A 23,729-nucleotide genomic window follows, 5' to 3' on the forward strand; every position below is an offset into this window, starting at 1 on the left:
CCTTTTCATTAAAAGAACAAAAAAAATCCCAACAGCATTTTTATTCAGTGCAGCAAATGGGGAAAATCCTCATCTTCAGATTGCACAAAGATAGTTAGAATGCGACACTAAATTGTGGTGAATAAACTGAGAAATCCTGCACTTGACCATTTTAAAACTATTTTGTTGTTAGTATATTGTGGACCATGTATTGTGTATTGTATCGTATCGTATGGTGAGGTACCCTGTGATTCCCATCCCTACTACTGATTCTCCACCTGAGCTAAAGACCCAGCTCTTTCATATACACATATACACCTAATGATAGAGATGCTACTGATGATGTTCATGTTAATGATAATGATAATGAGGATGTTTATTTGGAAAACAAAGGAACATAATCTTTGTTTCACTTGTTCTTGCTTTGGATGAAGGTTTCTGCTAAATTGATTATTGGATTGTAGAAAATACATTCCATTAACCAAAAATGTCTTTTCTTCCATTGCAACATGTTTCTCCTTTCACTACTTCTATACTGGTTGATATGTCAGTGAGTGGTATGCGTTTGTCATTGCATGTGGTCACTTTCTTCATCTTCAACAAAAGCCAATGGGAAGCTTCATTCTTCTTCTACTGTTAGTTTTGAGGTTGGGCCTGATGAGTGTATGTGTGATTTATGGTTATCGCCCGGAAATGGAGCAGTGGTGCTGAGTGTTCCAGTGATGCTGACCACACACTAACTGTATTGACTGTTGTGGTTTGACAGTTGATATGTAGCCACTCTAAATGGGCCTCTGAGTCTATTGTGTGTTTGTCATCTTTTAATTTACATTAGGCTGTATAGATTTCATACTCACAGTGGTAAGCTGCAGCTTAACATTAAGCCCCTCTCTCGCTCTTGTTTAAGGCTGGTATTTGTTTTTTACTTGGCTTTCTAAATTGCTAAGAGCCTCTAACCAGTGCAAACAAACTTGTATACTCTCTCTATATATAGAAGCTTTCTATATTACATGATGTAATTCTAAGGATAGATGCTCCCAAAACCAGTTTAAAAACTCACATGGCAGTGAGATACCATCTATGTAAATCACAGTCGGTGTGGTTTATCTTGATGTGTTTGTGTCTTGTTGTCTAGCTCAGAATGTCTGCGGTTGGTTAAAGATAATCAGATAAATACCAAAAAGTGAGTCACAGCCATTGCAGCGTTAATGTTAGCATGTTTGTGGTTTTAACCACCTCTTTGAATGATGTTAGAAGAGTATTTCTGTGGTGTTTGTTCCTTGTTTACACTGTTCTAAATCCTGCTGAGGGCTGTTGAATTTCCCATCTAGTAACTATACAAAGATGATTTTCCCTGTCTTTTTTATTTTTATTGTCATGCACACTCTTCAGTCTTCCTGACTGTAAAAATACTTGTCTTCATCCAGGTTTGGGAAGAAAAAAGACGAGAAGAAGGAGGCAAAAGCAGCTCTGCAGCGACAGAAGTCGGATGTCCTGAGCGATCATGAGTTTGAGAGGATGAAGGAGGAGAGAGAAAGGTGAGGAGATTATAATATGATGATTTTTTTCTTTTAGTTCGCTGACATCCAGATGTACAGTACCTTTAAAAATAATCCCCTCCTTTCGGATTTTTTTATGATTTTGTTGATTCTATAAATAGAAAATTAAAAAAACTCTTCCATGTCAGAGTGAAACTGATTTCTACAAAGTTATGTCAGTTAAACAAAAATACATAGAGTAAAATAATGAATCACATAAATATTCACCGCCTTTTAAAGTGACTGACCTAATTCAACAGATGTCCAGCTAAATGGTGCTAGTAGTCTTACAATGAGTGAAAAGGGATCACCTGAGTGCAGTGAATGTGTCTCAAATGATAGCAGTATAAAGACTGGAAAGTCCAGTCATCGGTTAATCAGTATTCCTGGCTACCATGACACCATATAGACAAAAGAACACTCCAAGCAACTCAGAGAAAAGATTAGGAAACAGTATAAGTCAGGGAATGGATACCAAAACATATCCAAGGTGCCGGACATGCTCCAGAGTTTAGTATGTGTAAGATCAGGTCTAGATGCTATGACTACTCTGAAGGAGTTTCAAGCTTTAGCAGCTGAGATGGGAGGGACTCTGCATACAAAAACCAGGTTGTTCACCAGTAAAAGCTTTAGGAGAGTGGCAAAGAGAAAGCCACTGCTGAAAAGAACTCATTAAATCTGGACTTGACTTCACCAAAAGTCATGTGGGAGACTCCATGGTCAAGTGGAAGAAAGTTATTTGGTCTAGTGAGACCATATTGGGGCTTTTTGGCCATCAGACCAGATGCTACGTTTAGAGGACAGCTGGCCCTGGAAGACTAGTAAAGGTGAGGGGTAAAATGAATGCAGCAAAATATACAAGATCCAGGAGGAGAATCTTATACAGTTTGCAAGAGAACTACGAGTTAGGAGAAGATAATTTTTTTAGTAAGACAATGAGCCAAAGATTCACCCAAAGCTACACAGATATGGTTTAAGGAGAAGGTGAATGTTCTGGAGTGGCCGAGTCAAAGCCAAGGCCTCATTCCAACAGAGAATTTGTGACCGGACTTGAAAAGGGCTGCTCACGCCTCATCCCCAAGCAATCCTGTCATGAGCTGCAGCTCTAGACTTGGAAGATTGTACTCTAAAAAAGAGTTGTATTGGTTTCTCCTCTGCTATTGCTGTTGACAGTGACTATCAGAGGTCCCACCTTTTTCATTTTATTTGATCAGTGAGAAAAAAGTGACATTTACTTGCAGAGCACCATTGAACTTTTTCAGCTGAGAGCACAGTGAGTGCAGGGACTCAAAACTGCTGATGCTGAGGGCATTTTTGTTTTCAGGATGCTGAGTGCTACAAACACTGGACCACATTGGTTTTGTGTTGAAAATCAGTGCTGGCAGTGCAAAATCAGTGGGATTTTAAAAGAATTTTCTGTTTTGTAACTCAGCTGTTATTTGTAACATTTCCACATTTTAACTCACTCTCCTTTTGTCCAACAGAATCGAGGCCTCTCATCCTGAGCTTCGACAACACCAAACCAGAGACCAGCAAGGTGGTGGTGGAGGGTCGGTGTTTCCTGATGTTGAGGATGATGATGCAGATCCAAACTATGCCAGAATACAGACCTTCAGAGACCGTGATCCTGGCTCCATACCCCAGCCGCTGTCTCAGTCACCCCCCTACAGTACAATACCGCACACTTACGCTCGCACTCCTTCTCCACAAGGCCCTTTAGCCTTTCCAGGGCATGGAAATCATCAGAGCAGTCCAGGAGCCATCCCTGATGAGGACCACATTGATAGGCTGTATGCAAAGGTCAATAAACCACGGGGAGGAACTGGAACGGCATCTCCTCCTGTCTCTGCTACTACCAATGACAGGTAACACACCACGGCATTAGTACACACTTTAAAGGTCTTTAAAAGCTTGGATTGGTTTAGTAGTCTTAAGTCCAGTTCAGACCAAAGATTCTTGATGAGACAAGTGAAATCTCTTGCTTGTGACGAGCCACCAGTTCACACCGCTGCAACTGAGGGAGATGATGCATGGTTTACATAGCAGCAACTCTTACAGTCACTCAATTTAAAGACATTTATTTCTGAAGTTATAGTGCAATAAATCTGTCTCTGCAACAGGGACAGTATGCCATCACTGTTGGAACTAGCAGTAAAATTGAGGATGCTGAGGATGACCAATATAGCCCCTACAGCCTTAAATTTCTCATGTATTAACTCTTATAAATTTCCTTCCCAGTTGATAGAAGGAACAGGAGGGATTATCAGGCTGATTTTCACATGAAATACAGAAAAAAAAAAAAAAAAAAAGTTTGTAATCATTTCCAGAATTCACAGTAGGATTTTACTTAACAAAGGTGGTCTTTATAGCTTATCAAAATGAGATTTATATTTCCCCTTTTCACATTTATCTGCTTGCAACAACCTGCAACCAGCTGCCTGTGACTCCATGAACTGAATTGCAGGCAACATCATCAGATGGCTCGGTTCATGCTGCAAAAGCTTGACTAAAACAACTGCGACCATCACCAGTGACATCCTAAAACAGTCTCATTGTGATGTAAACTTTTGGACTGAACTGGGCTTACCAGTGGTGCCAGAATTTGTATATTTTTATTGTCTGCTCTTATGTTAAAGGTGCAGTGTGTAATATTTAGCCTAGTAGCATTTAGTAAAACAAACAAACTTGGTTAAATGAAACATGATGTCTATAGGTAGGTCTATCCTAATTAGTGTTTATCCACCTGAAAAAATGTGTGTGCGTTTTTTTTTAATATTAACTCAGAATAAGCAATCTATTCATACATGGGGAGGGTCCCCTCCACGGACGCCGCTATCTTGAATTTCTGCATTTTGCATGTTTCTATGGCACCACAGAAGTGACCAAATAACAGATACACTTTTTTAAAATTCCATTGGTTGCCACAGTTTTCACCAGAGAAACATGCAAAATGCAAAAAAATTCAAGATGGTGGTGCCCATGGAGGGGACCCTCTCCATGTATGAATAGACTGCTTATTCTGAGTTAATATTAAAAAAAACACATTTTTTTCAGGTGGATAAACACAAGGATAGACCTGCCTATAGACATCATGTTTCATTTAACCAAGTTTGTTTGTTTTACTAAATGCTACTAGGCTAAATATTACACACTGCACCTTAAAAGCATATAAAAAAAAGGTTTTAAGTCCATATAAAAACTTGAGCTGAGCCTTAAGCACAAATCTCCCAGGCTATCCCTCTCTCGTCTCTGCCCTGTTTGACAGAGCACTCATATCTTGCTGATGCTTGATTTTCCTCCTCTCTTTCTCCACTCAGCTCTCCACATCAGGTGTTTATGCCAAACACGATGATGTGTGTGTATGAGTCTGTGTGTGTGTGTTTTAACCAGACAGAAAGTGAAACAGACAAAAAGAAAGAGTGGATTATTTGTGCTTGCTTTGAACTTCAGAGCTCACTTGAAAACTTGTATGCCTACTGACATTCATATTACGTGTAACCTGACAAAAAGAGAAGAAGAAATCACCATAGGGCTCAGTCACAGCTCACTTAACTCTGAAAATATCAACCAGAACAGACATTCTCACACTCCTGTACCTGTCTACATGAGGCTTCAGAGCAATATTTCCTGACACTGCATTTTTCTCATAATCTTTCCTATCTGCAGGAATAGTGCTTTATTATAAAGAGTCAAGATCCAGTTGACCTTGACTTCCAGGGCAGACATTGTAGATAGGAATATAAAAACATGATATAGACTGTTCAAAAAAGCACAAGGATGAAACAAACTACTAACAGTTATTCAAAGTAGTGAAGCACAGATCCAGTGATTAAAGCTGTTGTGTAGATGTAATACCTGGACTTTGTGTAAATGCCAACAGCTATCAGATCATATTACCAGTGATATATTACTAAACTATTTTCCTCATTGTGAGAATAAGACTGGGAATCTTTAATGTGCAGTGTCAGGTTTTCCTAGATTTGTAAGGCAACTTTAAATGCATCAGTTCATGTTAACTTAAATTGTAGGGGTGTAACAATGATAAACTCTCAAGGTATTATAACACCTTGGTTACAAGTCTGTGGTTCTGTATTTAATGTGGTATCAAAAAAAAACAAACAACACAAAAAAACAAACAAACAAAACAACAAATGAAGATTTGGAAAAAAAAAATTGACAACAGTGTTTTTTAACCCTTAAGCGTCCACGTAACCTTGCAAAGCAGATGGATACGCCCATTTCCGTGTTTCTCACTGGCAAATCCATCTTGCAAAGCTCCCTGAACCGTTTCTGTCTGGTTAGGAAGTGACAGGACCATTTTAGATCAGCACTGGTGGGAAATTTGGCCCTCGATAGATTTCCCTGCCATTTAAACTATCAGTGGGTGTGAGAAGTGATTGCGACACGTGGCACTGGAAACTCTGAGTGGTCTTAAGACTGTTCAATTTCTATATGAGTGCAGCCCGTTTACTAGGTAGCATTTCAGTGTCCACATTTATAGAATACAGTGTCTAAGTAATCTATCCTAATTTAAGTGTACTTTGATTAAATATATCTTCTATGATAAAACCTCCCCCCACTGTATCCATTGTAATTTGTTTATTAAGATTGTTTATGTGGTCATAGATGTGTGTCTTTTCTATGGACTTTCATAACTTTTGATTATACTAACATGAAGTTTTTTTTAAGATAACACAGGTAATAGCATTTCAATATATAAAAGATAATTAGTGTGCATAACAGATATAAGCTAATTATACATTTGCAGCTGTGCAAACTCATAATTTATATGATAACTAAGTTCCATGAATCCAGTGTAAACTTTGCCAACTCAATCCTAGCCTTGGGCACTGCTAAAATGCAGCTTTTCAGTGCATCCAGTATTTATTTTAGTTTTCTGTTTCCTGCAGTAATGTCTTGATTTTGGAAAGCTATTTTCATGACCACAGCAATCCCAGCAGATAGTTCCAATCATTTATCATCACTTCCTGAAAGCTGATGATGCACACTGAAGGAAGTCCAGGTTCTGGCTGACAGTAATCGATGGTGCCAAAAAAAGAAGGTTGTGTGTCAGCGGTGTCTGGGTGTGCGTGGCTCTGTGTGTCAAGAGAGGCCAGGTAGGCAATGTGCCTGTGGGAGACAGAGATAACCAAAATCGCTAAGGAGTCCATTCCATCAGCACCGCTGCAGAGCTGTGAGCACACACAGATTCTCTCTCTCTCTCTCTCTCTCTCTCTCTTTCACAGACACACACACGAGCGTGTGCACGCACACACAAAGTTGTTTGTGTGCATGTGAATATGTGTGAAGTTTATAGGAATAGCCAAGCATTCAATTCAAGATCATTTGCAAGATACATCTCCTGGATGCTCTGTGATGCCCCTTTGGCTAAGGGAGATTTCTGGTGCCCCCTCACCCAGGTTACCAAGCCAGGCTTTATCAAGTCCCAGCTTTCATCCCAGCAGCAACAGGTCATGGGAAACATCAGTGTGGCTTTCTCTGCAGCATCCTTAATGTAATGCATGTGCTTATCCTCCTTCGATAAGTATAATTGAAATGAAAGTTTCAACTGCACTCTTGTTTCAATCCTGCAACTCACCTGCAGCACATTCTGATTCAAATCTGAAACTTCTCTGCTGTAACCAGATGACTGAAAATGCAACAAGTTTTGCCTGATCAGTGATTTGAAAGTCTACTGTTTGCTTCAATAGAGGTTGTACAGTTTCAATAACACACAGCAGTTCCCTGCATCATCAGTATGCTGTTGTGGCACTATATTTGCAGGGTCTCTGTGCTGTAACTACTGCTGTATCTCCATTAATTTGAAAAGCTTTAATGAGGATTTTGTTCTGGATCCTTGAACAAGGAAAGAGCTCTTAAATGCAGACAGTATTTTGCATTACTGCTGTTTCTTCCCAATACATAAAAGAGAAGATTATTACACAAATGTGCTGTTAATATGTCGACTTAATGAAAGTGAGGCTTGGATCTGTCAAATAAACACTCTGACTGTGGTGTGAATAGAGCAAGTTTTGAGGCTCCCAGGCTTAAGTGTTGATTGGCTGGTAGTACCAGTGTTGTAAATGAGTCACCAAACCTTGAGTCCAAGTGGAGTCCCCTTTACCTGAGTCTGAGTCCGAGTCGAGTCCCCATTACCCATGTTTGAGTCCTAGACAAGTCCCCAGTACCTAAAAACTAGAGCCAAATTAAATTATTGAACATTTTTAAGCCAATCCAGCTTTCCAGGTGGGCTACATTGATGTGTTTTATTAATATATGAATTTCTTCAACTTTTTATTCTAAAGGGCTACAGGAGCCCTTTTAGTCTTCAGACAAAAATACATTAAGTTTTGATAACATTTTTGTCCCAATGACCCTTTTTAGTTTTCGTCTACTTTTAGTCAATAGAAACTGAAAAACATTCCTGTCCAGGATAATGGTATTGATATTGATATTATTATATTAACAGGTTTATTACTGCATTTAGAGTTGAAAAACAGGACAACCTGTTTTTAACTGAACTCATACCCCCCCTTGTTTAGCTCACTAATTAGCATTATCTTGCCAATATTAATACGGATTTCAATGTTGGATAGATTTTTTTAACTAACGAGACTCACTACGAGGTTTAAGAGTTTTTATCACTCTGTCCAAGACTGAGGAGGATTACTGTACAGCAGCAACAGCAGCTAATATGAAGAGTCTGAGCAGCTGATGGAGATTTTCAGCAATTCAAAGGTAGGCTGGCTGCATTTTAGTTTAATTTCTTGTAGATTACCGTGGGAATACAGAGAAGAGCTACAGGTTTAAGCTACCTAGCAACCTATCAGCTCCTCTTTCTGTCACCCAGGCTCACCCGCTCCTCCTCCTCTCTCTTTGGTTGTTTTCACAGACAGCAGGTTAGACACACGTGAACGCGCATGCAGGTGAACACACACACACACACACATCAGGCGCTGCATGAACACTGATCAGTTATGCGGGGTTTTCTCACACAAAAACAATAAATATACAAAACAAACAGTCTTCTGAACAAAAGGTTCGAGTCCTCCTCTTCATTCTCTTCATCCTCGAGTCCAAGTTCGAGTCATCAGCGCTCGAGTCCAAGTCGAGTCTCAAGTCCTCCAAATCGCGACTCGAGTCGGACTTGAGTCCAAGTCCTGGACTCGAGTACTACAAGCCTGGCTGGTACTGATGTGACATCTCCTCATATATAAAAACACCTGACCCAGTCAGTACCAAATTTTGTTTTCAATGCATCACAACATGATGAATCCTTTTGAAAATCATGCTGTAACAAAGAGGTGAGGGCGCTGAGTTTTACATAAATGTTGAAATAAATTTACCATATCACCTGACATGTGCGCCAAATGGAGAAAGAGAGACTCTGTATAACTCTCGGGTCAGCCGGTGAAGTTTATTGAATCCTCTGGAGTCTCTTTACTCTCTGTAGAAAAGTTTTGTGTTTCATTTTAAAACCTTTCTTTGTAATCCTACACCACTACATTGGTTTACTGCTGTAATTTCTATAATGCCACAGAATGTATGCGTAAACATTACTTTGCCATCTTATTTCTTTTCCTTCATTATTTTCACACCTCTCATCATCTTTACTACATGTTACATTATAGTAAGAGCAAAATAATTCAATCTAATATTCTAAATTAAAGAGGTGAGCTTAAATGCTTTGATATTTCCTCTGGTGTCTGCTGCTGCTTCCTCTCCCGGATTGAATGATTAGAGAACCTGAGTAGCTCACATAAGGAGCGGAATCTAAAGATTTTCAAGTGGATTGCATGATTCTATATCGACCCTCTATGCACACTCATACAGTACACTAGTAAGCCTACTTCTCACTCCTTCTTTTCTCATACTAGAGCTAGTTTTTCTTTTGCACTCACACACTTAAAGCAGGCGTACATAGCTGAGGTAGTTAGAAAGTCAAACACACACAGCCCATTTTCTGAAGTGACCACCCAAGCCTTGAATGAGTGCTGTCCTCCGTTTTCTTGAGTGGGCGCCCCCTCCCATCCTCACCCACTACCACTACCATCACTACCACCTAACCCTCCCAAGTGCCCCTCACGGGTTACCATAACAACCCCGACCTCTGGCACTCCACCAATTAGCAAACAATCAGGCTGGATCGAGCAGAGAGGGAGCTTGAGGGATGGAAAGGTCCTGCTGCACTTGAGTGAGAGATAAGAAGAGAGCAAATAACGTCGAGAAGGAAAGAAAGGAAAAAGAAAGTCCAGATTGAAGAAAATAGCACCTGCTAACTTTAAAAAGAAAGGAGACTACATGTCTGCCTCTGGAGAGATAAACACAAGTGCACACAAACAGAGGTATATCCAAACTATGAAACCTGATCTACCTGAGTGGCAACACTAAAATAATTCAGCGGTTCTAGTCAAAGGTTCTTCTCCAGCCTTTCTCCTCTCTATACATTGCTCCGTTTTTGTTTGTTTTGGGCTTAGCTTGACTAAAGAGGATAAACATGTTTGAAGTGATTTTACAGATAGCTCACACTTGTCTCACCATCTGTCATCGCAAGAAACTCTGAAAACTTTAGCAATGTTTGTGCTGGAACAGCTGCCGTCCTTTTACTGCTTTGTATAATGCTGTTTTTCCCCCTTCTTTTTTCCTTTTGCAAAGCTACCAACAAGACTTCCTGTGAGATGCTTGTTTAGTGAGACAGTATATATGCAGTGTAGAGGTGGTCAGGCTATTTGAAATGTTTTTACTTTATAAGCCTCTTTATGTGGTATAGACCAGTGGTACCCAACCTTTTTCCTTGGAGCCCCTCTGATGTGCATCCATGAAAAGCTGAGCCCCCCAAGGATCCTCAAAAAAGAGGAAAGTGTGCAGTCAAAAATGACCATACTTTTATAAGTGTTAACCAAATAGGCATGCACACTTGCTCTTAACAAAAGACAATTGCAGAAACGATCCATTTATTATGATTTAATTAGATTTTTTCAAGATTATATTTTGGGACTTTTTTTGTCTTTACTAAGATAGGACTGCTAAAGAGAGAGAAAGGAAACACTGAAAGAGAGAGTGGGGGAAAACTAGCACCAAACAGCATTAAGACCAGTACCAGTGTGTCAAGGACTATAGCCTCTACATATGGGCACCTGCTTTACCCACTAAGCCAAACTGGCGCCTGCAGATCAATACCCAGTACCTCAGATTACAAACTCCACAGATAGGCCCTTCAGACTGGCAGGTCTCTGTGCCGGTTCCAGTTCCCGGATCTAATTTTGAACCGGCGGCATTAAAACCGAAAAAAAAATTAGTTCAGAACCTGAAAAGTTGGATCTGACATCCTCACACTGGTTCTGCTTTAACTTTTGTTAAATTCGCCAGAGCCAAAACCAAAACCATGTCTGTCTGAAAGCACTAATAGTGCAAGCAGGTGGTACTGAAAGAGCTACACATCTGCACTGAAATCAGTGTTGAGGTCTTTGCGGAACACAATAAAAACTCTTTATTTTCTTAAGGAATGTGTTATTACCAGTTTTATAGTTTTGGAGTTAATAGAGCTAAAGCAGATAGTGGAAAAAGAACATTAGTAAATGAAAAGCTTTACCTTTATAAACAACAAGTGCACTAAAAAGCACAGCTTTAGCAGACTAACAACTTACAAGTCAAGTCTGACTTTATTTCTACGGCACATGGCATGCACAGGGCAACACGGTGGACCTCATTAAGCAACATTTTCTTAAGATTTGCTTTCAATTTGTTCTTAAAGAAGAATCTGTAATACATGGTGCATTCTTGCACCTGTGTTCTTAAAATCAGTGAACACCTCATAAGCTTGTGACTGTTGTTTCTAATTAGCATGGAAAACCTCCTGCTCCTTTCGTGCTCATGTAAGGGCATGAGACTGCAGAAACTGAAATACCTAATCAGAATTTCTAACAACTATGTACTGGTTAGAAATACTGAAATAGTTAAATAAAAAATGGATGTATTGCAGGAATACAGAATATTAACCAAACATGCTGATTTCATGACCTGTCTTTAGTTTCAGTAATGGATTCTAAATACTTTTCATTATAAAAAGATCCAGCTGAATTTATCACATCCAGACAGTGCAGTATTCAGGAACTATGCCCATTACACTGTGCTGTGTAGAATAGTGCAGTGGTTCACAATGTGGGGGTCGCAAAATGCCTTCCAAGGAACAGAGAGTATTTGGAAATGGTTTTAAATTGTATATTTTGTGCATTTCTGTAGAAATACAGCATAAGATCAGTTCAATTAAAAATGAAAACATGGTCATTTGTTGAGATTTATGCTGAAATCAAAGCAATGTTTTATATGTCCTGCACATGACGATTCTTAAATGTGCATGGCTGCGTTCGACTTTGCCACAACCAATCTTGGGGACAGTCGGGGTCCCCGGTTTTCATCATCGTTGTTTTTGGGGTTTCGGGCTGAAAAGTTTGGGAATAGAATAGTGAAATCTGTGGGGGGAAATAACTGGAAATGAAAGGGAGGCATTATTCTTTTAAAGATGGATTCATGGTCATAAATTCATACTGTAAGTTTTTTACATCATGTAAAACATCAAAGATCTTATGAGGTGCGTTTGTACTCTTCTGGCATGTTAAGACGAGTCATGTTCTGTTATTTTGACTTGTGTCCTGACCTTCTCGTTATCTCTCATTGTTTGTTAGAGATGCTTAAAATAGCCTACCTCTTCCTTAACCAACAATGGCTCCCAGTGATTTTTAAGATATCTTTTTTTTATAATCTTCACTACTGAAATTACCCAGCTCAGCTTCAGTATTCTTAGTTTTTCCCTAAAAGTCCCTTATTATGGAAATTATGGGAAGAAAAGTGGGGTTTTCAGCTAATTTGAAAGCAGGATGAAGCAAGCAGACTCAAGGATAATGGCAGATATGAGAAAGGACGGTGGAGTGTTTTGAAAGTAAAGGGAGGTAAATGGAAGGTTAAGTGGGATTAGGAATAAAAAAGGGAGGGAAGCTGAAGAAAGAGCACCGGAAAGAGGTGAAACTTTAGTGAGGTATGCAGAAGAAAGAGCCAGGATGAGTGTTTGGGGCTGCAGAACTCAAATTAGAAGGAGTAATTGTTAAGAATAGAGGAATGAGAGGGACAATGGGTGGAGAATGTAAAGGATCGAGGTTAGTTATAGCGGAGGAAACAGGCCTATGAATAAGATGATTAAAGAGAATTAAGAGATGTGAATAAAAGAATTTAGGGTCAGTGCTCATGTAAGGTTAAAAAATGAAAGAAAAGGATGATTTAAGAGCGAGAATTGTTTGGCTTTTTTAGGGCTGAAAGGAGAGATGAGTGGACCGAAACCAAGGCAGGAATGTGGAAAGTTCAAGAAGAAGGTACAGAAGATGTAGCGCTGGACTTTGAGGGCAAGATGAGGCTAAGTGGATGTTTTGGAATAATTCAGCAAATGAGATGGGAAACAAGTTAGACTGAATGAGGAGACGCAGTGAAAATTAGGAGGGGGGTTAGTGAACATCCAGGGCTAAAGGGGTAAATTAGACTAAGAAAGGGAATAGAAAAAGAGCGCTAAACTGAACTGAGATGCTGGGAGTAGAGAATGTGAAGAGGATGAAAAGAAAGGAATGAGAAGTGGTTGGGGGGGCAAGTGATGGAGAGCAAAGAGAGAGGGCCCAAAGTGTGTGTTTTCCGGACTCAAAGCGCTGGATTCAGCCTGGCTAATAAGGAAAAGCTCTCAAGAGGCACTCGTCTGTTCCATCTCTTCCTCCCCCTTGCTCTCTTTCCTACAATAAACCCTTTCTGGGTCTCTATTCGCCCTGTTGCACTCTCTTCCTCTCATTTATGATTTCCGCCTCTTGTATTTGCACAAGTAGTCCTCAATGAAAAATAAATTCCAAGCAAAGGACATCCGCCTGGGATGGAGCACGTACACAATAATAGGACACATGAGCACATAGACACAGGCTTTTTAAGGGAAGCACACAGACAGATGTAGCACACAGAAGTTTGGATGTAAAATAGCCTTTTTTTTGTTGTATCTCACTTGTATAGATGTTTTTCACACAATTTCTGAGTCTTGTATTATAAAAACAGAATTGTATGTCTAACATCATATCTAACGTAGACATTTAAGTGCAAGTCTTTCTTTCTCTTCATGTTTGGCCTTACTATAAAAAGAAGAATGCATTTTTATGTCCACTTTTGCATCCATGCTGTCAAAATGGGACTTCATCTTGCACACCAAAACAATAAAATATTTTTCCATCACAATTGCAGGAATTATAATATCAGTCATCTGGAGCATGTCATGCAGCCAACATACATTAGCTGATGCAAACCAAAACCATCCCATCTCTTATTTCCATGACTCATGTACCATAAATGTCTGATATGAACATTAGTATTCAGAGAACTGATCACATGGAGAGTCTCCAAATGTACATTCAGGCTACAGGCGATGCTGCTGTGACTTCCAAGGTAGATGTTTAATCACAATTTCGACACGAGTGTGCTCCTACTTTGTCCCTGCACTTATCATGCTTTTAACACAGAATGAAAACTGTTCACCATGTGGATGAGCTGCTGATTTTTTACTTTTAGCTTTTTCATGTGCGGTACACTTAATGAAGTGCAGACTTGTTAGTCTGAGGACATGTAAAGAACACAGTTGTAAGTCACTCATTTACTGTGTATAAAGCTCTACGTTAGTTCATGCAGGATTCAGTAGTCAAACACCCAGCTGTGATCATCTGATGGCCAGCTGATCCCAATTATCACCTCCCAGTTCCCACAGCCCATCACAGCTCTTTCTCTCAACACAGCGGTGTATTTTAATATAGCTGCATTTCCGTTACCCTTAGAAATGCACAAAATCTAAATAGCGCAATAAAAAAAAATGATAACGGAAACACCTGAATTTCAAAAACCTCTCAAATATCATTTAAAAGTTTTTGAGCTCTCATGAGGAGTATTTTTCAGACATCTCGATGCAGAAATAAATTATGTCACAAAAGTGCAATGGAAACACTTTCATCCCCATTTACACATCACAAAATGTGACGTACGGTTTCACATGACCAGTTCACTCAGACAACATGGCGCAGTATGTGTGCAGGAGAGGAGACAGTGCACCACACCACACTGCTGATGCTTTTCTTAACATCATACTTATACCCTTATACGTGGCTTTTGCCATACATGTGGACTTTGCCTCTGAACTATCATCTGTTGCCTACGTCTTTTGTTCACAGTTATCAAGGCGACCGCTGTAGATGTAACCATAGCTGTACCAACAAGGAATAAGTTATGAGCTTGCTGCTTCCTTGCAGCAGAGTCTCGCAAGATGAGATTTTACGAGAGTTACAAGACTCCCTTCAATGGAAACACATTCGTATTGCTTTTCTTTTGCAAAAAACTGTAGTGGAAACCCAGCTATTGACGTACTTCTCACTAATCTCTAATAAACTAATGCAGATGCACCACACTGCTGCTGCTAACCTCCTCTACGCCAGCCTCCTCAATAGAATAAAGCTTGTTGCACCCTCATATTCAGATGCATGCTACTATGGATTCATTGCTTAGTAGTCAATATGCATTGTCATAAATTTATCCATCCATATGGGGGTTTCTAGCCATGAGCTCCCTGGAAGTTCAAAGCATCCTACTTGTCTAACCAGGGGGGCATTTTTTGAGCAGAGCCCTCTCTGCCAAGAAAAACTGTATAGCCATTTTCTATTAAAAATGTAAAATGTATGATGAGAGTGTTCCTGACTCAATTACAAAAACGTGCTCCACCTGGAGTGTAAGGTTCTAGATCCAGTGTTTGATGAGAAGGAGAGGGTTTTAAATCTGATAACAGAAATGGATCATTGAATCAAACAGTACAATCCTGGAGTAATACTGTTCAGTTGCAGATTGCACAGCATGGTGTTACTTTTTTCCCTGCAAGTTATTTGCTGTTAACACTAAGGATGAGTACTGAAATCCAGTGCAAACACTGTACTGGTACAAACACATCAGATACCTGCCAGACCAAATTTCTTACAAAGATAATTGACATTGCCTGTGTCTGACCTTTGTTTTTGTAAATTACAGTAAGTCAGTATATGACAGCGTTATTGTGTTTTTTCCCTACATGTCAACAGCACCAAACTAAAGCCATTGATTCAATGCCCAGTCTTAGAAGTATGTGAACCAGTCTTTGCTTCCTTGCTTACTGACCCCTAATGAACAGGTTCAGATATTAATATGACTGCAAAATCGTTATCATAAATGATATGTGCTTGGGCTCCGACTCTCTGCTTCTCAAAATGATTTGATTTGAATCTCGATTCACAGGCTACAATTCCATTTTTTGATGATTTATTACCATTTACATTTATTTGGCTTCTATAACCAGTTTGATCCAATGCATTGATTATATAATCTCATTCACTTTTTGTTTTTTAAAAGTACCAAAAGGAGGGAAACAAGATAATTCTAAAATTGGCTATGTGCCTTTAAGTTTATCTGAAAGACAAAATCCCAGCCTCCTGTGCAAACACTGTGACATGTTTATGGACTGCAGTCTTCAGCATACACCTGACCAGGTGTATCCCTTTGGCAGTTATTTGGGAGGGAGAGGTACTGATGAGTTTTACTGGTGAATGAACTTTTGCCCTTCTTTACTTGTAACTTTACTTGCCTTATTATTACTGTAATAACAACATATACAATTTTCAGAGAAGCACAAATTAAAGCCAACAGAACAATTGAAGGACATTTTAATAAAGAGCTCTGTGTGTCTGCTAGTACAGGATAATATTCGCTAAAAATAATAATGTAAAAGTTGAACAAAAACAGATTTGTATACATTATATGTTCTACTTTCTTTAGTCAGACATTGTTATCCCCACTTGCTCTGCCTCTGACAGTTCATGTTTTTGTTCTGAATTGATATTCCATTCCCATAAACAGACCTGCCATCTCTCAGCAGATTAATGTTAGTTTTGAGATTATCATTGCTTTTCTCCAAAGCTTACATATGGGCAGACATTTAGGAATTTTTCCTCCCTTAATATGAAGTCCCCTTGACATGACTTATGTAACTGCAAGACACTTCAGCGATGCTTCCATGTAACACGCCTAGCTACCTAGCAGCTACTGACCACTGACATAACTGTCATGTCAAGGTAAAAGGTTCACAAGAGATTGAAGATGCCGAGCCATAGCATGGTGGAAGAAGCTAAGACAACAAGCAGCAGAGCACTAGTGAGCCATACATCGACTGTTCATATTACGTTTTTACAGTCCAAGGCTCCACGGACCGATGTTCTCGGGTCTTTATCAGTTTCAGATCAGTTTATCTTTACAACACTAACATTCATAAATGTTTATCACAACTATGGTTTCTGTATAAATGTTTAGTTCAGATCCTAAAGATTTTTTGGAGAGGATTTGGTTTAGTGATTGATATAGCTGGATGAAATTATTCAGGTCAAGGTTAGGGCTATGATTCATTAGGTCAAATAAAAGTACCCTGACTGGGTCCACACGTCTGGCAAATATGACTGTACAAATAACAAGCAGAGAAAATTTATCAGGGATGAGTTCATTTGAGGTAAAGATCAGCGAGGGCAACTTCTCTAATCCTCCAGAGTTATAAGAGAGAATCTAATCAAGTTCAGTTCAAGTGCAAGGCTGTTTCAAATTAGCATTTTAATTCCTCTTTAAACATGGGAAGATATATAGATGTGATATAAAGATGGAGAAAGAATTAATGTTGATCTTGATCTGATCTAGTTGCACTCTTAATTTACCTGTTCAAGTCTTCTTCTTGTCTTTAAAACAAGGATTTAACAAAATAATTGGTCTATAAACTAACTCTCCCTTTAATAGTTTCCACACATCCTGCTGACAGGGTGAGGAAATGGTCTTGAGGCGCTATCGTCTTCACAAGCCCACTTTGTGGTCTGTCTCTGATATCCCCCGTTATATGGGTTTAGCCTTCAGTTTGGAGATGGTACTAGGGCTCACTCCAAATAATGCTGCAACTTGGTTTTAGAGGAACACCAGCTTGAAGTTATCACACAAACCCGATCCAGAATAGTCAAGCATAGCATGCCGATTCTTAAAGCAGACGCCTACTGCCCACTGTAGCAGGGCCCATGCTCACAGGTGCTGATAATCAGGGACCAATCAGGCACCTAATTGTACCTACAATTACACTTTGAGTGTTAAAATCAACATTGAAATATTTAACACTGAGAATTTAACTGTCCAGTTTTTGCTGTGCAGGTTGTCCTTATAAAAATGATGTTCAGAGCTTGACTTTGCACCACTTGGTTGATGTTTTCTAAGCTTTTAAGGGGAAAAAAGTCCAAGTGTTACACAAAGGTTAAAAAATAACTAAGGGCTCAGAGGGTTAAATAACAAATATCTAGTAAAGTCGTCTCAGCTGACACCCCTGATTTTGCTGCAGTTGAAGCTTTGTTTCAGAGTAGACAGAAGAGCTTCAACAGAGCTGAAGGCAGAAGTATTCTGTTTAGCATTCATTACTGTGCTGTTGTGGTGTGTGGTATCAGTGTAATATAAACTGAGCTATTCATCAAGATCTTTGCTGTAGGTATCTCTCTCTGGACAGCCGTTAAACCGTTACGTCTACTGTTTATCCAGCTTCAGAGAGATGTCATTTGCTGCTATGGTGCTTGGCAGAGGCATCAGGCAAATCGGCCTCCTGCCACACACACATGGCTGTCAAAGTCAAAGGAGAGTTTGGAGCCAGACAGCCTGCCTACATAATTTTTATGCCAGCTAGTTTACCACCTGTAGAGCTTCCTTTGTCTCTGTCTGACATACACACGCGCGCACACACACACAGGCCTTGTCTAGATAATGTTATGCCAGACAATTTTCAACCTGGACGACACACACACACACACACTAACACACACACACACACTGATTGTGATGATGATAGGATGCCAGCCTCCCATGCCACTGTGAGTGTCTCTCTTGCACAAGGCATTCAGACAGCTCGTCTGATTGATGTCATGGCAGTCGATAGACCGCTAATTACTCCCCATGCTTAGACGCCGCCGCATAAGGAGCAGTGTCATATCCTGTCAGCTACATTTTAAAAACGTGTCACTTCCTGTTAGCCTGTAGAGAAAAAGAAAGCAACAGAGCAACCTGACAGCACACACACAGGAACCTCCTTTTTATCTGTCCCACTCTCTCTTCAACCACTCTCTCTCTCTCTCTCTTTCCTTGCCCCTTCCGTTTTTTCCCCTCTGACCCACCTGCCAGCTTCGGTGATCTTTTGTTGTCAAACTTCATTAGCGGAGACGTGAGCTAATTAGAGCCCAGCACAAGCTTGGGAGATTAGGAGGAGGAAGATGATGAAGAGCGTGACGAGGGAGGAGAAGAGGGAGGCAGGGCAGAGGAGATGGAGATGAGCAGATGATGAAGAGATTAAGATGGAGTAGGAGGAGAGGAGAGATGGATGGTATGAAAGGAGGGATGGTAGTGACAGCAGAGATGATTACCTGCATAAACAGAGGAGGGAAGTGAGGAAGAAAAGGATGAATAGAGATAGATTGTGGAGAAAGAGTGACAGACTTGTGAATATTTACTGCCCTAACTGAGTCACCGTGAAGGAAATGTAAAAAGAAAATTGAGTTTATCACAGAAATGTCAAGCTGACAGGAGATATGAAATAGTGAAAGCTTATATCCGTGTCACACAGGAGGCACAGCACTAACATTGATTAAGTTGTTTGTGTTCCTAGCAGCTAATCGCGTATGTGTGTCTATTAGTGAGAGCAAGCGGCAAGTGAAGCAGAGATACAAGATACAGGCAGAGGGAGAGATAAAGCATTGACCTGTGTCTGTTGTTGTGATCTAGTTGATCCTTGTAAGACACAGCTGATAACGATCCTCAGTGTCTACAAGCAGGCACCTGAGAAAACACAAACCACAGAGTTTCTGTGGACATGAGGAGGGAGATTACAACTCCCCCAAGCAGAGGTGTGCTGCATTAGACTCTTACCTGCTCGTCTCAGCTGCCTCTATTAGGGATGTGAGACTGGCTTTTTGCTGATGTTCACTATGCCAGTGGTGTCAGACTCAATCACAGCAGGGTCCAGATTCTGAATTTAGGTCTAACCTGAGAGCCCATAAGGTTCAACATTTAACCATAAACCTCATTTTCGACAGTAAAAAGTTAAACTATTAGTTCAAAAGGTCAAAACACTACATTAAAAGTTAAAATTTGAGAGAGAAAGTTGAAATCATTAATTCAAAAGGTCAAATACGAGATAAAAATTGGAAACATTAGTTTCAAAGGTCAAAATATGAGATTAAATTTAAAATCATGCATTTTTAAAGGTCAAAATATGAGTTTGAATTGTAAATTGTGAGTCAAAAAATATGATATGAAATTTGATATAATCAGTTTTAAAATTCAAAATATTAGATACATTTTAAATCATGAGTTTAAAAGTTTAAAATGACATAAAATTTAAAATTATTAATTTTAGAGGTCAAAGTATGAGTTTGAATTTTAAATTGTGAGTCTGAAAGTTCAAAATATGAGATTAAAATTCAGAGTTAGGAGGTGGCAGGGTCAAAACTTGAGATAACGTTCAAAATTGTGAGTTTTAGCTGTAATTGTGAGACACAAAATTTAAAATCTGAAATGAAAACAAATTAATTTTTCACATATTCTTGACTTTTTATCAAATAATGTTTACTCATTACTTTGTCTATTTCTTATGACATAACGAGAGTATTTTAAATCATAAAGGTTAGGTTTAAATCTTTATACTGGGGGAAATCTGCAGACCTCAAACTGGTAGGCCAGTTAAAATGAGAATTTGATAAGATCTTGTGGGCTGGTTTTAACTGTACCATGGGCCAGATTTTGGTCCCAGGCCTTGAGTTTGACACCCCTGCACCATGAGGGTATTTGAAAATTCATTTTAGCCAATGCTGATGTCAATACTGATATCTGTACTGTGCATTCATAAAGTATTTAGACCCCCGTCAATCTTTTTATTTTTGTTATGTTGCAGCCTGATGCTACAGTCTTAAAAAAATCATTTTTATTCTCATGAATCTACACTCAGTACCCCGTCACTACAAGTGAAATCAGAATTGTAGAAATTTTTGCAAATTTATTAAAAAAAGGAAATATCACATTAACATAAGTATGCAGACTCTTTGCAAAAACACTTGAAATTTAGCTTATGTTCCTCCCATGTCTCTCAGTCTTTACTGAGATGTTTCTACACATTGATTGGAGTCTACCTATTCACATTAGGGGCCCAGTCCCAGACCGAGTACATTTGAGCCCAAAGTCTGATTCATTTTGGTCAGTGTGAATGCAAACAAGCCACACCTGGGCCCCAGGCCCATTTGTGGAGGGGGTCTCGGTCACAATTCAAGTGATCTCTGGCACGGTTTGATTGAGATGTGAATACAGTCATGCCTGGAATGGAACAGTGAGTTGTGCCAGCTGTATGACGTCATTTTAATAACTAAACCTCAATTTAGAGTGTGAAAGCACCCTACATTGATTGCACATTATTTATAATGGCACAGAACTCTCGATAGAAGGCCTTACTGCTAACAGTGCATATCAGAGAAACAAACAAGCCCCGAGGTCAAAGGAACTGCCTACTGTGCGCAGAGACAGGATTGTTGCAAGGCACAGATCTGTGAAGGCTACAAAAAATATCTGTCGCACTGAAAATTCCCAAGAGCACAGTGGCCTCCATAATTCGAAAACTGGAGGAAGTTTGGCATGACCAGGAGCCATCCAAGAGCTGGCCGTCTGGCCAAACTGAGCAATTAGGGAAGAAGGGTCTTAGTAAGAGAGGTGACCAAGAACCTGATGGTCACTCTGACTGAGCTCCAGAGATCCTGTGGAGATGGGACTAGAAGGACAACCATCACTGCAGCCCTTCACTGATCTGGTCTTATGGCAGAGTGGCAAAATGGAAGCCTCTCCTCAGTGCAGAGCACATGAGAGTCTACTTGGCTTTAATGTGGAGTTTTTTTGCAAACTCCATGTGGCAGCAATGTGGCTCAATTGAAGCTGTGTTGATATTTTCATTCGTTCAGGAATAAGGAAATAAGATGTTAATTGAAAATTTTGTGAAACAGCTGAAAGTTCTTTCCTTTCCTTTGGAGTGACAGAGATCATGTTGGGGTTGTGAGGTACTGAAATGAAGCACCATGACATGCTCTAAAGCTCCTGGTTAAATGGCTGCCTCAACTCTGAACTTGATAAAATACAGTGCATGAAAGGCAGAAGATGGCACGGCACCCCAGAATCATCACTAACTATGCAAACTCACTCTGGACTCCAGGCATCTTGGATTCTCTTGACTCTCCCCCCAGACTCTGGGACCTTGATTTACAAATGAGATGCAAAATTGATTTTAACTGAAAAAGGACCCCGGGCTTCTTTTTTTCCCCAACAATTCATCGTTTATTTTGGCAGGGAAGACCTGCTGAGACCAAGGTCTTTTTTCCAGGGATACCCTACAGAAATACAAGTAAGAACTAGACCACAGTGAAAATAGTTACATGCACATTCAGAGTCACACATTCTTTCTTGCAAACCCAGATCTCTTTAAGTTTTTTCACATGTTCAAGCAGTTGTAATTCCCTTCCTTAAGTAGTTCAGACTGTAGCGCTTTTAAAACACCACGCAGTAGAAGAGAGGGAAGCTTTGCTGTCATTTGAAAATGGCTCTGCACTAACAGCAGTCTTTCCCCATCCAGTGCTACACATGGTTGTTTTTAAAGTAATCCTACCCTGAGATCTGGTTGTACATCTTGAAAGACTGGAGGGTAGTTGAGTAAGCATGGAGTTTTGCAGTGAGTGCTTTGTAGATAAACAGAATACCATACTCCTCTCTCAGCTGACTCAATGAATGCCAGCCTGCAGAGCAGCAGTGGTGAGTTTGAAATCACCTGTGATAAAGCGAAGATCACTGATATTTGGGATGTCATGTCTGATTTTATGTTGTTTTTTAATTGGATTCACGCTTGGTTGTTGGTAAACTTGCTAGATCTTGCCCTGATAGAATGGGTTCTTTCTTCCCACAGTTCTGTTAAACCAGTCTGGCAATTTACTGTCATTCTGTCACCAAACAGACAAACAGATGTCAAGAATAACAACCTCCCTTAAAGAGGTAGTAATGTTGGATGTTGAGAAGCTAAGATTCTAGTTTAATATTGTTATGCAACAGAACAAAGACTTTTTCTGAGTTCTCATTAATTGAATTATGTGTCAGTGTTATTAAGTAATTCTCTTAATCGTAACATTATTATTATATCTATAAAGAATTCAGCTCTGATTTACACAGGGAAGCCGTGTTCCTTTTATATTGCATTGAAAAGGGTAAGACAGTTGGGTGTGACATTTATTCTGTGGCACTTATTGTTCGCTGCATTGATCAGCATCAGCAGGGTTCAAAGACACAAATGTCCTACTTGCCCTGAAAGGGGTGAAGAAGCCATTTATTCACACTGTGGACCATCTCTTAAGCCTTTAAATCAATTGTAGTTTAAATCTTCAAGCTTTATTGATTTTTTTCCCGAATAGCTATCATGACTTTGTGTTTGTGCTAATGAAAGGAAATCCTACTTTACTTTTTCACTCTTTTGTGAAGGTCAACAGCTCTGCCATTTGATAACATTTTTATCCTTTTCTTGTCTTTGTTTCCTCCAAGAATGCCAGACCGATCCTCTGTTTTTCTCTCAGACAGCACTGTAAGAACTAATGAGTAGAGTATGAAATACCTCTCTTTAAAATAATAGCATCACACTTTTACTGAAGTGTTTGCAGAGGCTGTTTTATTATTGACAGCTTCCTGACTTACAGTCATTTATTAGCAAGGGATGGCTGTATTAAGCCAAGGTAATTGTTAAACATCCTCACCCTTGCTAGTCAGAGGCAGAATTACTTGTCTGTGTGACAAATGATTAATATTATCATACGTTGGCATGTTGTGCCAGAAAAAGAATAGGCTCATGTTGCTACAGGCGCCCACCACTAGACAGGGCTTTAGCCATGATTTTGCTGAAGCCCTGGTTAGACAGGCCCATTCTCTTGTCTCTACTACCTGAATGTAAACAAGCTCATTTCTTTAAATTAGAATACTTCTGAAGGCAGTGTCAGGATAGGCATATGTCGTTAACTTGTGAGGAGAACTAAAGTCTGGTGATGCTATCAC

At 39.6% G+C, this 23,729-nt stretch overlaps 1 protein-coding gene across 3 annotated transcripts in view; it reads left to right on the forward strand.

Annotated features, from left to right (window-relative positions):
• The window catches only part of pard3bb (par-3 family cell polarity regulator beta b), a 368,918-nt gene that overhangs the window by 216,134 nt on the left and 129,055 nt on the right, over positions 1-23,729 (forward strand). For all 3 annotated transcript variants that reach the window (XM_041806626.1, XM_041806625.1, XM_041806627.1), the window contains 2 exons: positions 1,407-1,517; positions 3,002-3,382. In XM_041806626.1, coding sequence (XP_041662560.1) covers positions 1,407-1,517; positions 3,002-3,382 — 492 coding nt within the window. The remainder of the gene's footprint in view (positions 1-1,406; positions 1,518-3,001; positions 3,383-23,729) is intronic.

This window comes from Cheilinus undulatus, linkage group 15 (assembly GCF_018320785.1).
Source record: "Cheilinus undulatus linkage group 15, ASM1832078v1, whole genome shotgun sequence".
Taxonomy (NCBI): Eukaryota; Metazoa; Chordata; class Actinopteri; order Labriformes; family Labridae; genus Cheilinus; species Cheilinus undulatus.